General features: G+C 36.2%; 1 protein-coding gene across 9 annotated transcripts in view; it reads right to left on the bottom strand.

The window, feature by feature from the left end:
• LOC139942104 (protein unc-13 homolog B-like) overlaps positions 1–16,523 on the bottom strand; it is a 170,900-nt gene that overhangs the window by 30,392 nt on the left and 123,985 nt on the right. For 2 of the 9 annotated variants that reach the window (XM_071938796.1, XM_071938800.1), the window contains exons 9-15: positions 14,671–14,854; positions 14,067–14,143; positions 13,232–13,355; positions 5,859–5,933; positions 4,999–5,218; positions 4,127–4,147; positions 2,013–2,219 (exon numbers count right to left, since the gene is read on the bottom strand). In XM_071938796.1, coding sequence (XP_071794897.1) covers positions 2,013–2,219; positions 4,127–4,147; positions 4,999–5,218; positions 5,859–5,933; positions 13,232–13,355; positions 14,067–14,143; positions 14,671–14,854 — 908 coding nt within the window. Of the gene's footprint in view, positions 1–2,012; positions 2,220–4,126; positions 4,148–4,998; positions 5,219–5,858; positions 5,934–7,349; positions 7,377–8,214; positions 8,230–11,874; positions 11,936–13,231; positions 13,356–14,066; positions 14,144–14,670; positions 14,855–16,523 lie in introns of all 9 variants that reach the window. The other 7 variants (XM_071938798.1, XM_071938797.1, XM_071938804.1 and 4 more) reach the window with 7 other exon arrangements.

The raw sequence follows: 16,523 nt of genomic DNA, 5'->3' as shown, positions 1-16,523 counted from the left end.
ACCACATCAAAATCACTAATATTCTTCAAGTTATTTTTTAAAAAGGACCCCAAAAATCCACTTCCGGGCCAGAAATAAAATATCTACCATTAAACATAACGAGTGGGTGATGGCAAGTTTAAGCATTTCAGAAAAACAGCCCAATTAAAATTTTGTTTTTATACATAATGATATTTTGAAAGAGAAAAACTGTTTCTTTCTGCTTGGTTTCCTCAAGCACAATGTTTTCCTAAATGTTGTTCCCAATTAGCGATTTAGGATAAACAGGAAGAAAAGAACCCAACACCTGCATGCGTGCGGGGGGCTTCTTGAAAGTCTTGACTTCAGCTTTTGACTTCAGTGATTTCTGTTCTGAGAAAACAAGATCAACCCTGTCCTCGAGGTTGCATTCTTTACACAATCAAGAAAATGAAATATTAATATCAGTAATGGCGAAAAATTCAAGACAATTCATATTTTCGTTTTTTTATTTTGGGGCATTCAAAAAACTAACGGCAAAAAATTCCAGAAAATGCGGATTTATTTTATTTTTGGGGGCCTTAAAAATCAATCTTTTAATGTTTTCTTTCCTTTCTTTTCAGCATTTTCTTTCACAGCTAGTATTTTAGACCCCCAAAAAAAATTCAGGAAAATGTGCAATTTGCGAGTTAGATTTACATTAATGTCGGGTACAAAGACCTGATTGTTCACAAGTGAGCACTAAATTGGAATCGCACCCCTAGCTGAAAGCCCATGGTTTTAAAATAAGATCGAGCACAAGTTGAAGGCCAAGTCAAAGCTGAAGACAAATTTTTTGAAAAAGTCCCCAGTCACCCTATAATTACCCCCAAGCAACAAACCGTCAACTGATGATAATAGTTCCTTGTTTTAAACTGTTTACAAAGTGACCACAGGTTAATTTGATAAGAGAGTTTTCATAATTTTTTGATGACCAAAAGTATATATTCTGGCGATATCATGTCAACTGGTAAACAAACAAAAATCCTCAATATTAGTTTTTAGATCATTAAAAGCATGATAAAAAGTAATACACTTTAGTATAAATAGTGAAATAAGCTAATAACCCTTTTTCAGCTAGAAAAACAGAGGTGTTCGCTTCAACTTTGGCTGGCAGTGAAAATGGCCATGCCATTTAAAAACAGTTACTTTTATAGGTGGATATTTTAGTATTTCTAAATGCAGGGTGGACAGAGTCATTAAAAGATGTGAATACTTACTATAGGAGAAAATGTTCAACAAGAATTGTGTTGATAAACTGTTGTTGTTTTTTTTGTTTTTGTTTTTTCCGGTGTTTTTTTTATGTAAATGGTTTGTAGCTTTTTCTAATTATAAAATAATAATAAATTAAAAAAATGTTGTATATTCAGTAAAAAAACAAATAGCTAATTTAGGTCTTTATGATGTGTGTCAGGACGCTCTTAAGGCTCAACTCTCAAACTAGCGTCGACTGTGGTACCCTTGTAACTAGTCTTAACAAGTAACAGTAACATGATGCTTCAAACCAACTTAGAGGCAGGGCTGACGGCAAACAAGTAGTTTCATGCAAAATACTTGTGGTATTTTTTGTTTTCCTTTCTCTATTCAACTGCGATGATCAATTGACTAGAAAATGTTCACAGGTTTGTTATTATGTGCATAGGTTGGGTTAGGGCTAGTGATAATACTGGTCTTTGACAATTACCAAATATATCCAGTGTCTTCAACAACAAATTTCAAACTAGAAAGCATGATGTTTGGATGAAACTCGGCAAAACTCTACAACGCTTGCGGTCAACCTTTCCTCTCAAAATGAAACCCTTGCATGATACCCATAATGATAATACTAAAATGACAAAAATAAAAAATGAGGTGATTTCATAACTCCTTCATCTATCAGCATGATAATCCATCACCACTGTGCTGCTGTGGTCACCATGACAACACCCATGGACTCCTCCACTGGTACCCTGCTACCTCACCGCCAAAAATAGCACAGAAACCAACACAAGGCAGCGTTATATAAAGATGTTTACCATCGTGGGGTTGATCGGACACAATTTTTTCCAGCGATGAAGTATATATTTCGATGAATTCGTCCTCTTCAAACTCTTCCTCCGCCAAGTGTCCATCTTCGGAGATGGTGTCGCTATTGTCCGACGAACAAATACTCACGCCAAAGAGCATCATGGGTAATGCCCGAAGGCGCACCATGAAACTGTGTACAATACCAGTTGCCTCTCCTAGTTGGTGGTTTGGTTTTATTCAAAGAATTTTTTAAGATAGTTACATATTTGCTTTGTATAGCGTCATACTTATGCTTGGGACAAAATAAATTGCGTCGTAAAATAACATTGGATCAAGCACTGCTATAATTGGACTATAATTTTCCCTCACTAACTTTACTGAAAATAATTTGAGTTATAAAATTAAATTGGGTGTGGGTTGATGGTTTTACAGATTGACTCTAATGGGATAGTACAGAAACAGAACAGCTTTAATATACCCACAAAAAAAAGGAAAAAGAAGTTATTTTTAACCCGAGATTCATTGCCACAAACCAAAAGTGACAGTTAAATATATTTTGCTGCCTCTTATCAGCTGAGCTGACTCCGTTTTTTTAATAAAACAAAAAACCTTTGCGGCGCCACTGCCCCAGTCCAGTTTGAGCTTAGGACAAATGAGTATGCATTTGAATGCCAACGTGTCTAGTCGACCATTAGGGTTTGCATTGCTAAATAATAGTTAATGCATACAGCTGAAAGAATAAATGTCAACATTGGCGATATTTCAAAAGGATTTGTATTCATTCACCACAGAAATAAGTAATCAAAGAGAAAAATCATAAATTTTGAGAATTTGGAAGAACGAACACTGAGTGGATATAACTCCATTTTTCTAAACAAAATCGTATACATAATAAAAACAAGTGTGAACAAAAAGAAAAGCATGATCGCCCAAAGAACAAAGACACACCCGAAAACAGAAAAGTAAAAAAAAACAAAAAAAAAAAACAAGCAAACAAACAAACAAAAACAAACAAACAAACAAATAAAAAACAAACAAACAGACACACAAAAACAAACAAACAAACAAACTGACGGGGAGCAGAGAATATAAAAAAACCCAATACATTTCTAACAGAACTGCATTCCAAGAATATAAAGCAATATAACCACCTTTACCAGTTGAATAAAAATGCACAGAGTAATGTGGGAACAAACAAAAACAAAAACAAAAAATATATAACAATTATCACATAATCCTAGATGAAGAATGAAACGAAGCAACAAAGCAGTTCCCTCATTACAGAACCAATGCAATTAAATGCAAATGCATCAATAAATCATAATTTGACATAGATGGCCTTTTTTCCACCATCTGTAACCCCTTCTTTGAACTTGATCACTTTGACATAATTTCTGTTGTAATCATTGTGTTTAACTAATAATTGTTTTATTTGTATGTGCCAATGGAAACTAAATTTCTTTATATTTATAAAAAAATAATGTGGACAAAATAAATTCTAATTCTAATTCAAATATTAATTCAATTTTATTATTAGTATGTAACAAATATTGTGTTCAATTTTGATAATTGTATTTAAACATCTGGATATTTGCAAGAGACCTGATACAAAAAGGAGAAAAAAAAAGACAGAAATGATAAAACAGACACAGATGAATAAAAAGAACGAGTCAGTTTAGATAATTCCAACCAGGCGTCCAAAAGTCTAAAGTCGGCCATCTGTACAGGCATTGACATTTTTTTTTTAATGCACAATTATGCGTTTTGCGTAAATACCATGTGTGGCACATGAGAGTTAAAAGGAGACTACTTTACAAACAAACAGACAGACAGTCAGACAAACCGAGGGACAAACAGCTGCCTTGTTCTTGAAAGAACGTGACTGCACAATACACAAAGCCGTGAGAACAGTGCAGACTATCCACAATAGACTGCAGTCATTGGTATTGTGTCTATATACCTTTGTGAAATACAACTTGAGCAAATCATACAGATACACTGACAATATGTAAAGCGTTCATGCAAGAACACAGATGCCCAATCATCCAGAAAAACATCAAGCGATAATAAACAAGAAATCAGCAGAGAGAGAGAGAGAAAAAGTTTTAAATAAGTCACTTACTGCTGTTCTTAGTCATGAAGACTGCATTGAGACAAAACAACCGAATAATAATAGTTTTACTCATCACAATTTTTTTTTCAAAATAAAGTTCATTGAAAGTTCTCTATCTAAAATGTTAAATCATTTTGGGTTGAGCAAAGACAAATTGACTAGAGCGTGACTTCAACCTGCAACCTCCATATTGAAGTGCCAGGGCTCTACTAACTGAGCTATCTAGCTGTAAATATTGGGGAGACCACCAGTTGGTGAAGTGGGAGACCAACATTTCATCCAACAGTCGTAGGTTCAAGTCACACTCGAGTCAATTTGTCTCAACCCCAAATTATATGTAATAAAATGTCTCCCCTTCTCCCAAATGGAATGACCCGTGATGTTAAAAGTGCTGGATGAAGAATGGCATAAGATATTACTTTTAAAAACATTCGAATATGAAAATAGTTGAGCCCATTCTATGTAAAAATTTAAAACTGATATGAAAAACTGGCATGATGAATCGTAAAGTATTAGTTTAATAACCAAATGAGTCCACGAAAAATGGGTTAGTATTTAGTTGCATGCTAGAACCTTTGGTGTGTAACACAGTTTCAGTTAAAAACAGTTTTGCCGCCATCTTTATTTTCACAGTGAGGCAGGTAGCACAAATAGTCTGGCCCTTTCTCACATATCAGTGCTATTTTCATAAACGTGGTACAGGGCATATGACTTTAAATTGGCAACAACATAATAAGGGCTTCGTCCATCGTAGAGCAAGGACCAGTAAAAAAAAAGAACACCCTTGTTGCCAATGCATACGTGCTTTCAGATGCCTCATAAAGAATCAGGCCTGCCTTGCTCTATGAAACAATCAACTACACACCCCCAAATCTACTTACGTTGCAAGCAGTCTGCATTCAGAAGGTCTTTGCACTTCTCGTGGCATTTGACGCCGCATTCGGCACAGCGTACCCCCTGCCTGGCGATGCCCCATAAGAGACCCTCGCACTCGTAGCAGTAGGTGGGTGTGGTAGCTGTCCACACCTCAAAGTTATGGGGCGTGGTGCTTGAGATGGGGTAGATGAGGGCCTGAAGGGTCTTCTTGTACACGTGGCTTTTCTGGATTAAAAGAAGGTGAAGGAAGTATAGAGATTGAACACCAAAACACCAGAGGTTGATTTGAGCCGTACAAATAAAAACTACAAAATGACGAAGAGTGCTCAATACAGAATGGTTCAGCAGAGCAGGGAGCAGAGTTCTCTGCCGAAATCTACACTTTTGGTGTAATTTAAAGCACATTATTCTATGGGCTGTGATTGCAGAACTCTGTGGTAAGCAGAGCCTTGAAATTGGGCACCAGTTTCTTTGGACTCTTGTAAGATAAGTTGAAGTTCATTCATTGGTTTACATATCCATCGGACTAGAGTACACAAAATAAATGCTTTTTCAACTAATTTTGCAGCCACTACTAGAAACACTGTGGCAAACCCCTTCTCTTAGCAATAAGTGTAACTGGTTTTTGTTTTTATGTGCAGTACACAACACACGGGACCAACAGTTTTATGTCCCATCTGAAGGATGAGGCATTAATGGTTAAGTGCTTATGGACACAAGTATAAAGACCGGAACTCGAACCCAACACTCTGTTGGTCTGAAGCACCATAGCTTGAGTCCCAGTGCAATCGACTGTCCGGTCAAGACAAGCCAGTAAAATGTACACCAAATTTGTATGCATATCTGGTTCCACTCTTCTACTTACCAATTCCTCATCATTTAGAGATTGCCTCGTGACCAGGGTGGAGGGACCGGACTGTCTCTTTATAGCAGCCAACGACTACATCGGGAAAAACCAGGTAAAGATTTGTCAATATCTGCAGTTAGGTGTGTAGATAAGTTACACATCAACCACGTTTACGACACGAAGATGGAAACACAACGACACTTTAAAAAAAAATGATGTCATCAAATGATGAGTGCAAAAACTGAACACTGGAGTAAATTAATATTTAAACTTTCAAACAGGAAAATTGTTTACAAGCTTTTAGAAAAATTTTGTTGTTAAAGAGTTCAAAACCAATTTTGTAAATTTCTCTTTGTGGGATTACAGGAAGGTACATTTGGTTTCCAAAGTCAAATCACTATCAAACAAATCTCAAAAATAGAAACAAAAATTTACTGTGAAATTTTGGACAAGAAAACTACAAAACAACAAGTTTGTCTCAGTTTTAAATTCAGCTTCTTTGTGCAATTTTGCAAATTCATCTATAAACCTTTGGGGCTATACTGCTAGTGTTCTCTTTCACTGATGCACCTTCCTTTCAACAGCTGAAAAATTGATGAGTTATTGTTGACGAAATTGAGGAAGGAATCAAAAATATGAAGAGCTACTGGAAATCATGAAATAAAGATTGATGGGTTTAGGTTGAAATAAGTGTTGGATAGAAATGTTAAAATGTTGACAAGTTGTGCAGGAAACGTGGGTGAATGTTTTGATTGTTTTCCTCAAAGTGTCATTTCTGGTGTCAGGAAAAGCAGTGATAGAAAAAAAAAATGGAATTAAACCAGTGAGAACTTTACCTTGCCCAATGGGCAAACAAGAAGACGTTTTGTAACCCCCAAAAAACAGTCAAAAAAATAAACCTATTAATAGTCAATTACATATTCAATTACATATGGTTGGATAATGCAGTGCATTCTGACATCATTTCTGTAATATGTTGCATCATTTATGTCCACTAATTAATGCCATAAATGTTGGTTTGGTTATTGGGTTCCATATTTTGTTTATACCATTTTACCCACACTGATGGTTGCTATAAAATGTCAAAATCTCCAATAATGTACTTGCAAAATTGAAAATTTTTGGGCTTTGTCTTTTACATTTATTGTACATTCACTCCATATAAAACATAAACGAAAAGTGATGTTTACAAACAAGTACACAAACACAATTCTTTAAAAATAAATCCATAAAATGGTTCTAAGTTTAAAACGGTAAAGTTCGTAAAAAGTTTTTAAGTATAGATGTGCCCAACATTCTCAATATAAGAACACTTTTAAAACTTGTTTGTTATTATCAGGCACAGCATGCCCCCTCATACACATGCCCCCTGACATACATTCAAGACGTGTCAAAGGTCATAGTTCAGATAAGGTCATGAGTCACAACATGCCCCCTGACATGCATTCAAGCAGTGTCCTAGAGGTCATAGTTCACAAAAAGGTCATGGGTCACACAGTGCTTCCTTACCCAACAGAAGCTTTTGACTCCAATCTCCTGAAGTAGTGAGGCATATCAGAGAGAGTGTAACATACAAAGAGATATTTTTAATAGAGAGGTGACGATCAATCAAGCAATGAATTTTTGAAAAGAAACATCAAAAAGAAGAGAAAAGAAAAAGAGCGAGTATATAAGCACGTTGTTTTAGCCCCTTTTTTTAGAGTGACATCACAATGCTATAGATTGTGATAAACTTTGTCAGAGAAATTTGTGTAAAACCACAGGGGAAACTGACTTGGTAATTTTAAATAAATTTAAGGGTTTTCAAAGACAAGTTGACTAAAATGAGACTTAAACATGTGACCTCCAGGTTTACATCATGATGTACAACCAACTGGGCTACCTAGCCCTGTGTTGGTAGAGCACCGGAACTTAAACGGGAGGTAGCAGGTTCAAATCCGGCTCTAGTCATCAATTTTTCTTTGTTCACCCCAAAAATTAGAATGCCTTCTATGAGTTTCAAATGAGATTCATTTCAAACAACTAGACAGTTAAAACTGTCATCATAGTTTGCTAGTTTTGAGAATTATCTTAATTTCTAGTTTTCAGCGTGCCAATACAAAATATGCCAGTTGAAAAAGAAGCCCTGCAAAGAATCCCTCCAAAGTTCAAATTATAGCCCAATTGCAAAAAGTAGTCAGTAGCCAATTAGTGCGTGCAGAATTTCCATTTCACTATTGGATATATGGACACCATACTTGAATTTCCCGACCCAATATTAAGATCGTCATTACTGCCATAGCATCACAGATAAGAACGCATTTGTTAAGTCTGCAAGAGTGTGAGAATTTACCGCAAACTGAACCGAAACAAAAATTACTGTAACTTTTCATACCATTAATGCGGCCAACTTCGGTCATAGATCACACATTCAAGGTTTAGACACAAAGAGGAAGTTATTTCAAAGTTAACATACAATAATCAACTTGAAAAACAGTAACGATATATTCAAAACAGTACAGTAGGACTTAGTCATGCAAATTTTGTTCCATGCATAATAGTGATATCTTGTCAAATTTCCCCCCCCCCCCACTTATACATTTTAGCGCATCAAATACTCATTCATATTTAACCCTTAAGAGACCAGGGTGCATTTTCACAACTGTAACCAATAAATGTTTTGATCATTGCCTAACCAATGGCCAATTCAATCGAAAGTTATTCATAAATACCCCGGACAGTTTCTCTACTCCTATTGGTGGAGAGCGCGTCACGTGGGGGTGTTTAAAGGGTTAATATGACCAGATGGAGCTGTTTATGACCGGCTGGCTTCCGCGTGTCGGGCGCATTGCTGTGCGATAAAGGCCCTCGCCTACGACCTGTATCACGCAACAACGACCCTGCCAGTTTTAAATGGCCGATTAAGAACTTGTCACTTCCCTTTTATTCCCTTAGTTATGACTGCAAACAACGTACCACATGGCAACTGCTAGTTATCAACAGGGTCAGAGCTACCATTTGCAAACGGTTACATCATTTGAACTAACAGTCCACATTACCTAAAAGGTCAGCGTTATGGGCGTGATCTGAATTGAAAATTTCAATTTTTGTCTAACCCGCCCTCAGTAAGGAATCACTCCAAATTCATCAAAATTCATGCCCTGAAATAAGTTTTGATGTTTAATAACTAAAATTTCATACTTATTTCGGGGCTATAGCCGAAGTGATTGCACTTGTGAGAATGTGAATAGATTCAAAAACATTCAAGCAATTGAACATTTGACATTAAAGTGATTGATTAGCTACCACCATTTCAATGAACTGTAAATAATTAATTAGTTAATGATTAACCAACATAAAAAATGACAGAAAGCATGCAAAAGGACAATAGAAATGAATATGAGAAAAAATGAAAAAATTTAGTGGGTTCGCAATTATTATGGCTACCTATATAACTTTATTTATAGGCACTTTGTATGAAATATGTTGGGTAAGATTTAATTCATAATATGAGTCAATAAAATTATGTAAAAAAATAAATTCTGTAACACTTTTAGGAGATAAGGATAAAGATTTGCACTTTAGCAAAATTTCGCAATTTTTTATGAAGCCCTTAAAAACAATGCTAATGAAGTGCCATTTCAGCATTGTTGTTTATAATTTTAAAAACAAACTAAAAAATTAGTGTAAATAAAAAAGAAACAAATAAATGTCCCACTCCAAAATCTATGCTGATCTGAATAAATCTGAATGTATTCAGCATAATTAAAGTATGTGAACCAGTCCATCGGAGCATAAATTTGGCTTGTTACCAGTTTCCAAGGCGCAAAAACAAAAAACCTGTTCTTTACAAATTTCATTGACCCTCATCTTTGTAAAAAGCACCATCATATATATTTTCCAGGTCACTATTTGCCTTTGCTGTTTGCACATGTTTTACTTCAATGATTTTGCAGTTGATGTACTGCTGTTTTGCTTCCATAAGAATCATCGTGCTCCCATTGTGTTTACAGCCGGACAAATGCTGGCAGTTGCAAATAAACATCATCCTCAATTTCGGTATTTAGTTTTGTCTGGAAACAAACACTTCTCATAGTATGGTCAGTGTTTAGTAATACGCTTTTAATCTGATCATAAATGGAACAGCATTGCAAACATTTACTGTCTTGCATTTTTTAATTCTTTGGTGGAATGTTTTTTAATCTTGCTTTGCGAATTCAAGTACAGCCCTGCATATACATGTAGAAAGATTAAGCAATTTGATGTGCCTATTGGATGTGATAGAGCACTATATAAGAACACAGTACCTAATACATCCAAAATGATTCCGAACTTAACCTAAACTCAAAGCCACAACTGGTGATTAATTCATCATTCACCAGATATCGTTGTTCTACAAAACGTTTTCTTTGCAGAATAGTAGTTTTTCTCAAGCCCAAATTCTCTCTTATTTCATTTTTTTTTTTTTTTTTTTTTTTTTTTTTTTTTTTTTTTTAAATATAGTAAATAGTTTATTTGATTTTGGGAGGACGGCTATTATGATGATGATGATTTTTTATCTTACTTCTCTTTGCATACATCTGTTTCTCACTATTTTCTGTGACCGTATACTTGTTTTGCCTGCCACAAACTTGTTGGCTCCTCCCTCCGATCCCTCCACACCCACTTAAACAATTTGAAAAAGTAAAGGTGAAATTCTTTTCAGCAAAAGTATAGTACCCTGTCTCTTTCTAGATCCCCCATTACACTCAGTGACGGATAGCTTAAAAATATCAAACTGAACAGATGGTCGGGTTTTGTGTACTGCAACCTCATATTGAAGGCACTCAAGCGTAGTGGCAATCATACAATTTTGCGGCTATGTTTTCGGTTTGACGGTAAGGATACCATAAACGCTAACGACCTCTGTGCGGCCATCTTGTTTGGATTTTTCTACAATTTGTTTTCCTGATTCAAATCAATGTATCTGTTTAGAATGGCAAAGATTGTGGGTTCTAATCACACCTGAATAATATTCATGGGGATTTTTTGTCCACATGACTCAGTGTGTATGGGTAAAACTAAATAACATTCTTTATCCGCTGCAAATTTGACATTTATGATGTTGGTGCTGCTTCTGACATTTTCAAGTTGACTTTCTGATTTACATTAGTGCTCTATATTTAGTGAGCATTTAATGAGCATACGTGACAAGTGACATGTAACACGCAGATGCCTTACAAGTTTGTCGAATAATTATAAATGTCATTCAAAATTGTTCACATCATGTATATGCCTAGGAGTAAAACATGCACAAACAAAATGTGTTTTTTGGGGTTGAACAAAGAATTGACTAGAGTGGGATTCAAACCAAAATGTGGATTTTTTCTAAGAGGGGAAAAAGGGCAGAAATTCATTCAGGTTTAGAGGTCATATAACAACCAATGGTCTCTGCTATTAAATTTATTTCATCCCTTTGCCTTTATTAAAACTTGCTTATTTTCAAACTACACTTTAGATAAAAACTCAGCATTTCTTATTGTTTCCTTTTCACCCTGTTTTTGGAGCTAATTAAGCTGTTGAATGTGTACTCAAAACAAATAAACAAATAAATAAATTCAGATTTACCAAAAAAATTACAAACATCATGAATCATGAATCAATCACCGAACATTTAAGAGTACAAACCAAATAGCTATTAACTTTTAGTAAACTACCACCTTTCGGAACATGTATACACTGACAACATAAAACTGTGATACACAAGGCATGCAGTATGTATATAAATTTTTAGTCACATCCAAACAAACACCCAACAACACAATCAGCTGCATGGCCTCTACACCAGAACGATTTTCTTCAAAAATGACGACGAACAAAAAAGAGATGTTGAGAGAAAAAAAAATGCAGTATGAGTATCGATTTTAGTACATCCCTACCATGCACCCATCAACACACAATCATGCAAGGACTCTACACCAGAATAAGTTCTTTAAAAATGACGGCCGACAAGAAAGAGACATTTACGTGCGACATCGAAAATTTTAAAAAAGAACGACAATATAAAAGATCTCACCAGAGGGATTGATTTTCGTCGTGGAAGAATCTCTGGCATTGAATTTATGTCCAGGTACAGACTAGAGATTTCATGAAGATGTGAAGAAGAGGAAGTGATGAAGATGGAGGAGTCAGAAAATTGACGGATAGTACATTTGTTTTTGTTTTTTTTTTCACGGCAAACGGAAGAGAAGGGTGGTGGAAGTGATGAAGTTGGAGTAGTCAGACATGTCGGACAATACAAATTTGTTTTCGGCACGTGGAAGATGACATTTGATACAGTAAAGAAAAAGTGACAATAAAGTAAAGGAATAATGACAGGGGAGGGAGGAGGGAGGTGGAGGGACAGACGGCGGGGCAAGGTTAGAGACAAACGTCCCACCAGACAAAAAAACACAGAGGGGTGAAAGAAAGCGGAAATATATCAACGTGGGAGAAATGAACGAGACGAGTAAGATAAGAAGATCAGGGAGGAAGTGAGAGGCGATGGAATCACAATAAGTAGAGAGGAGTGAAGGAAAGTTGAGATGGGAGGCAAGTGGAAAGATTAAGAGAGAGAGAGATAAAGAGAGAGTTCTGTTAGTCAAATAATGTTTAATCATCAAGGTTTTCTAAACAGATGTCTACTGATGTGGTTAAATGATGAACGACAGACGGGCAATAATCCTGAAAGCCTTTTGAAATCTCTTAAATGGCTTACAAGACACTGTGGTTGAAACAAAGATAAGCAGCTTAAAACATTTTGCAAATGTTACTTCCTCGCCTCTCACACTGCCAATTTTCTGAATAATACTTTAAATCACTTGGGGAAAAAAACTTTTACAATTTCCATGTAATTTTTTCAAAATGTTCAGATTATGCCAGAAAAAAAAAACATCTTTTTAAAAATCAGAACCAAATAAAACCTTTACCCTTAACTTTTTTTTACTTTGACGTAAAGCTGCTTTTTGTCTACTTCAGAAGAACTATAAAGTCCCAGTCACACAGGCCTCGATGAACGAGAATGAAAACGAGAATGTTATAAATGCACACCCTCGATTGGTTGAATGAGTGTGGGCATATTCTGTGTGGCGCAATTCAACCAATAAAATGCGTTCTCTGTGCGTCGTGATTGTTATCGCCTCTTTATCGCTGCAGTGTGACTCAGCCTTAGTGGGGAATAAATCCATAGTATCAAACTGATGAAATGAGTCAAGTTTGAGGTGACAGTTTGAAAATGTTCTGAGTTTCGGAAAGTTGTTACTTTTGTTGAAATGAGTCTAGTTTGAGGTGACCGTTGGAAAATATTCTGAGTTTCGGGAAGTTGTTACTAACTATCGTTGAAATGAGTCAAGTTTGAGGTGACAGTTTGAAATGTTCAGAGTTTTTGTTGTTACCATTAGCACTGAGATGCGACCCCGTTTCATTGGGGACAACGTTGTCTGACCAGTGTTTATATTCAGAGAAGTCAGGGTATCAGACTCCTCCTCATCTGCAACCAGACCACTAATGAGGCTCATGCTGGGAGTTATACGTACAGGGATTAAACACACAGAACTGTCATTGGATATCAGGGGGGGGGGGGGGGGGGGGGGTTGGAAACCCCCACAATGTTAAAATTGCAAGAGAGCACTCACGTTTGTAACAATATTTTTCCTAGCTACATAACATACTGCCGTCAATTTCACAAAGAGTTAAGACTCGTCTTATCTCGAGTTAGGACGGGTAACTCTTCCTTACTTAGGATTAATCTTAAGGTCTGCATGCTACACTGCAGGGTTGAGACTCGTCCTAAGTCATAAGATTAATCCTAAGTTGGGAAGAGTTTGGTGAAATCGACGGCAGGATGTACACACAAACAAGTATGCACTGAGATTAGTTATTTTTTGCACTGATGCGTCAAAATAGAAATTATGCAAAAAAATGATTTTAAAAAAAATAATAAAAATTAAAAAAATGTTTTGTTGTTATTCTGTGTTCATCATCCTGAATAATATTGTATTTAAATCTGCTATTTCAGGTTATATTTTAGGTACTTCTTTCTGGAAAGTTCATGCACACATGATATTTGGCAAATGTTTACTACGAACCAGTAAGGGCTAACTTACACGTTAAGGCTTTGATGTGTTTTCAGGCAATTTAATAACAATTTCCCAGATTTGTCTGAGGGCAAAATATCGGGAATCAGATTAAAGCGGAAAGAATATCTTGTCTGTTCTTCGAAACACTCACCCTCCATTTGCTATACTACTCCATAGACCTCTCCCTGAGAAGTCATTAGCGCTCTCCTCCAGGTACGCTGAGCGCTCCTGAGGGAAACAAACACAAGAAAAGGTCAATCCAGAGAAATGGTATTTGCACACTTTCACAACTCAAGTTCAATACTTTTGAGGACCCTAAATAAAATTTAATTAAGACCAAAGAACATGAATGCGACGAGGGAGGTACAGCTATACCCACTCACACATTATATTTTTTTTTTACATGCAGCTTAGTTCCGTTTGTTGGGAGCTGATAGGAACATTCATTACTTGCTTCATCTATTTTTTAAGACCTCAAATAACCAAATTTAATTAATTTTGAATGCTTCTTAAGGACTTAAACTTGGAAAGTTCAATTAAAATCTTCTCAGAACTACTTATTTCTTTCATTCCCCCCCCCCCCAAAAAAAAAGAAAAAAAAAAAAACAAACAAACAAAGGATCAATTAAATTAAATTTCCTCTTCCAAAAATGCACCCCCCCCCCCCAAGAAAAAAAAATAAAAGTAGAAGGTAAAAAAAAATTGAAAACTGCTAAAAAACTATCAAAATACAAAACACAGAAACCATATCTGACCTCTTCCATTTGCTGGCGTACTCGATGGAAGGCATTGAGCCAGCGAGCCTTGGCCGGGGTGATGTGGCTCTCAAAGCCACCTTCATCGGGCACCTCCTCACCGGGAGGCACTTGGTCAAGGCTAGGGTCCTCCAGCAGATTGTCACGGCTCATGCGTGGCGATGACATCTGGCTACTTACAAGGCTGAGGAAGAAGAAGGAAAAGATGGAAGTACGTGTCAATTATAACTGGGCCACAGCATGAAGAAATTGTATTAAGTTGTTAATAGCCTCATGTTTTATCTCTTTTTCATTTTTAGTTAACATCAGGTATTTTTGATGCCTTAGAAATTGAAAAATGCTAGTCTTCAGACTTGTTGTTTAGTATTTTTAACATAAAAAAAAAAAAATGAAATAAAACCAAACTGAAAGAATTATTGAAAAACTCCAAGAACTGGAAAAGAAATTGAGAAACTTAGGGCAAACAAATGTGTTTACATTTTTTGAAACAATTAAAACAATTCCATCAACTGCTTTGGAAAACAAAATGAGAAAGATTCTCCCAATAGTTTTTCAAAACTATCGCGGAATTCTGGATTCAAATTTATGGAGTTTTGCATAAGCACCCTGATTTGAAACGTGGTCCATCTTGATCAATTTGGGTAATTTTATCTCCAGTCCCAACCCTACTGAAACCTTAAAAATAATTTCAGGTTTTTTTTTTACTAGCCCATATTTCAAATGAAATGCTGAACTAGTCAGCCAGACCACTTGAAGAGAATTGTGACCGGTCCTCATCAGGTGTTTTAACTGGCATCGAGCCAGCAGACCACGGTTAAAGGCAATGGACACTATTGGTAATTACTCAAAATTATTATCAGCATAAAACCGCCCTTGGTAATGAGTAATGGGGAGAGGTTGATAGTATAAACATTGTGAGAAACAGCTCCCTCTGAAGTGCCATAGTTTTTGAGAAAGAAGTAATTTTCCACGAATTTAACTTAGAGACCTCAGATAATTAGAATTTGAGGTCTTGAAATAAAGCATCTGAAAGCACACAACTCGCGTTTTCACAGGTTTGTTATTTTATGCATATGTTGAGATACACCAAGTGAGAAGACTGGTCTTTGACAATATTACCAAAGTGTCCAGTGTCTTTAAGGAAGAACGCTGTTCATTTCAACCAAAATGATGGTATGCATAAAACGTTCCAACTTCCCAGGTACTGTTTAAAAAAACCAAAACTCCCAGATGATGCACTAGAGCAGGATTTCTTCACTTGTTGAAAAAAATAACAGCTGATTTTCTTCACTGACTATAAAAAAAGTCCGAATTCAGATAAAAGTTTTTCCTCCCTGTGCGTAATTACATAGACTAGCCTTCAGGACAAAGTCAATTCTTCCACCACGAGATACCTTCGCTCAGTATACAGTGAGTTCTGCATGGTATAAGCAGCACACTACGTAATACCTCCAAGGCAAAATGTGTCAATCCATGTCCTTTGCAAGATATTTTCCTTCCTCCGTTGATGGTCCATCTAAAATCACACTGGTAGTCGAGTTGATGAGTTAGCTCTGATCAATGTCAACAGGTTTAATGTGGACTTTTCACTGTATTAAGCCACAAGCAGTAAATGCTAGCGCTGTCGTCGTCGCAGCGTAGAAAGGCCCAGACAGTTTAATGAACGCCTTCAGGAATAATCCAATAGTCTAGTCAGGGTTGTGGTTTAATACATCAGTACATCTCAAGTCTGAAATTTGCCCCGGCTTGCTCAATGAATGGCTTTTTCAAAAACAAATTCCAGCAGAACTGAGAAATCTCCAGAATTCTGAGAAAATCTACTCAATGGTAGTAGAACATAAAGCAAGACAACG

Source organism: Asterias amurensis, chromosome 9 (genome assembly GCF_032118995.1).
Source record: "Asterias amurensis chromosome 9, ASM3211899v1".
NCBI lineage: Eukaryota > Metazoa > Echinodermata > Asteroidea > Forcipulatida > Asteriidae > Asterias > Asterias amurensis.
This window is presented reverse-complemented; position numbering and strand designations above follow the sequence as displayed.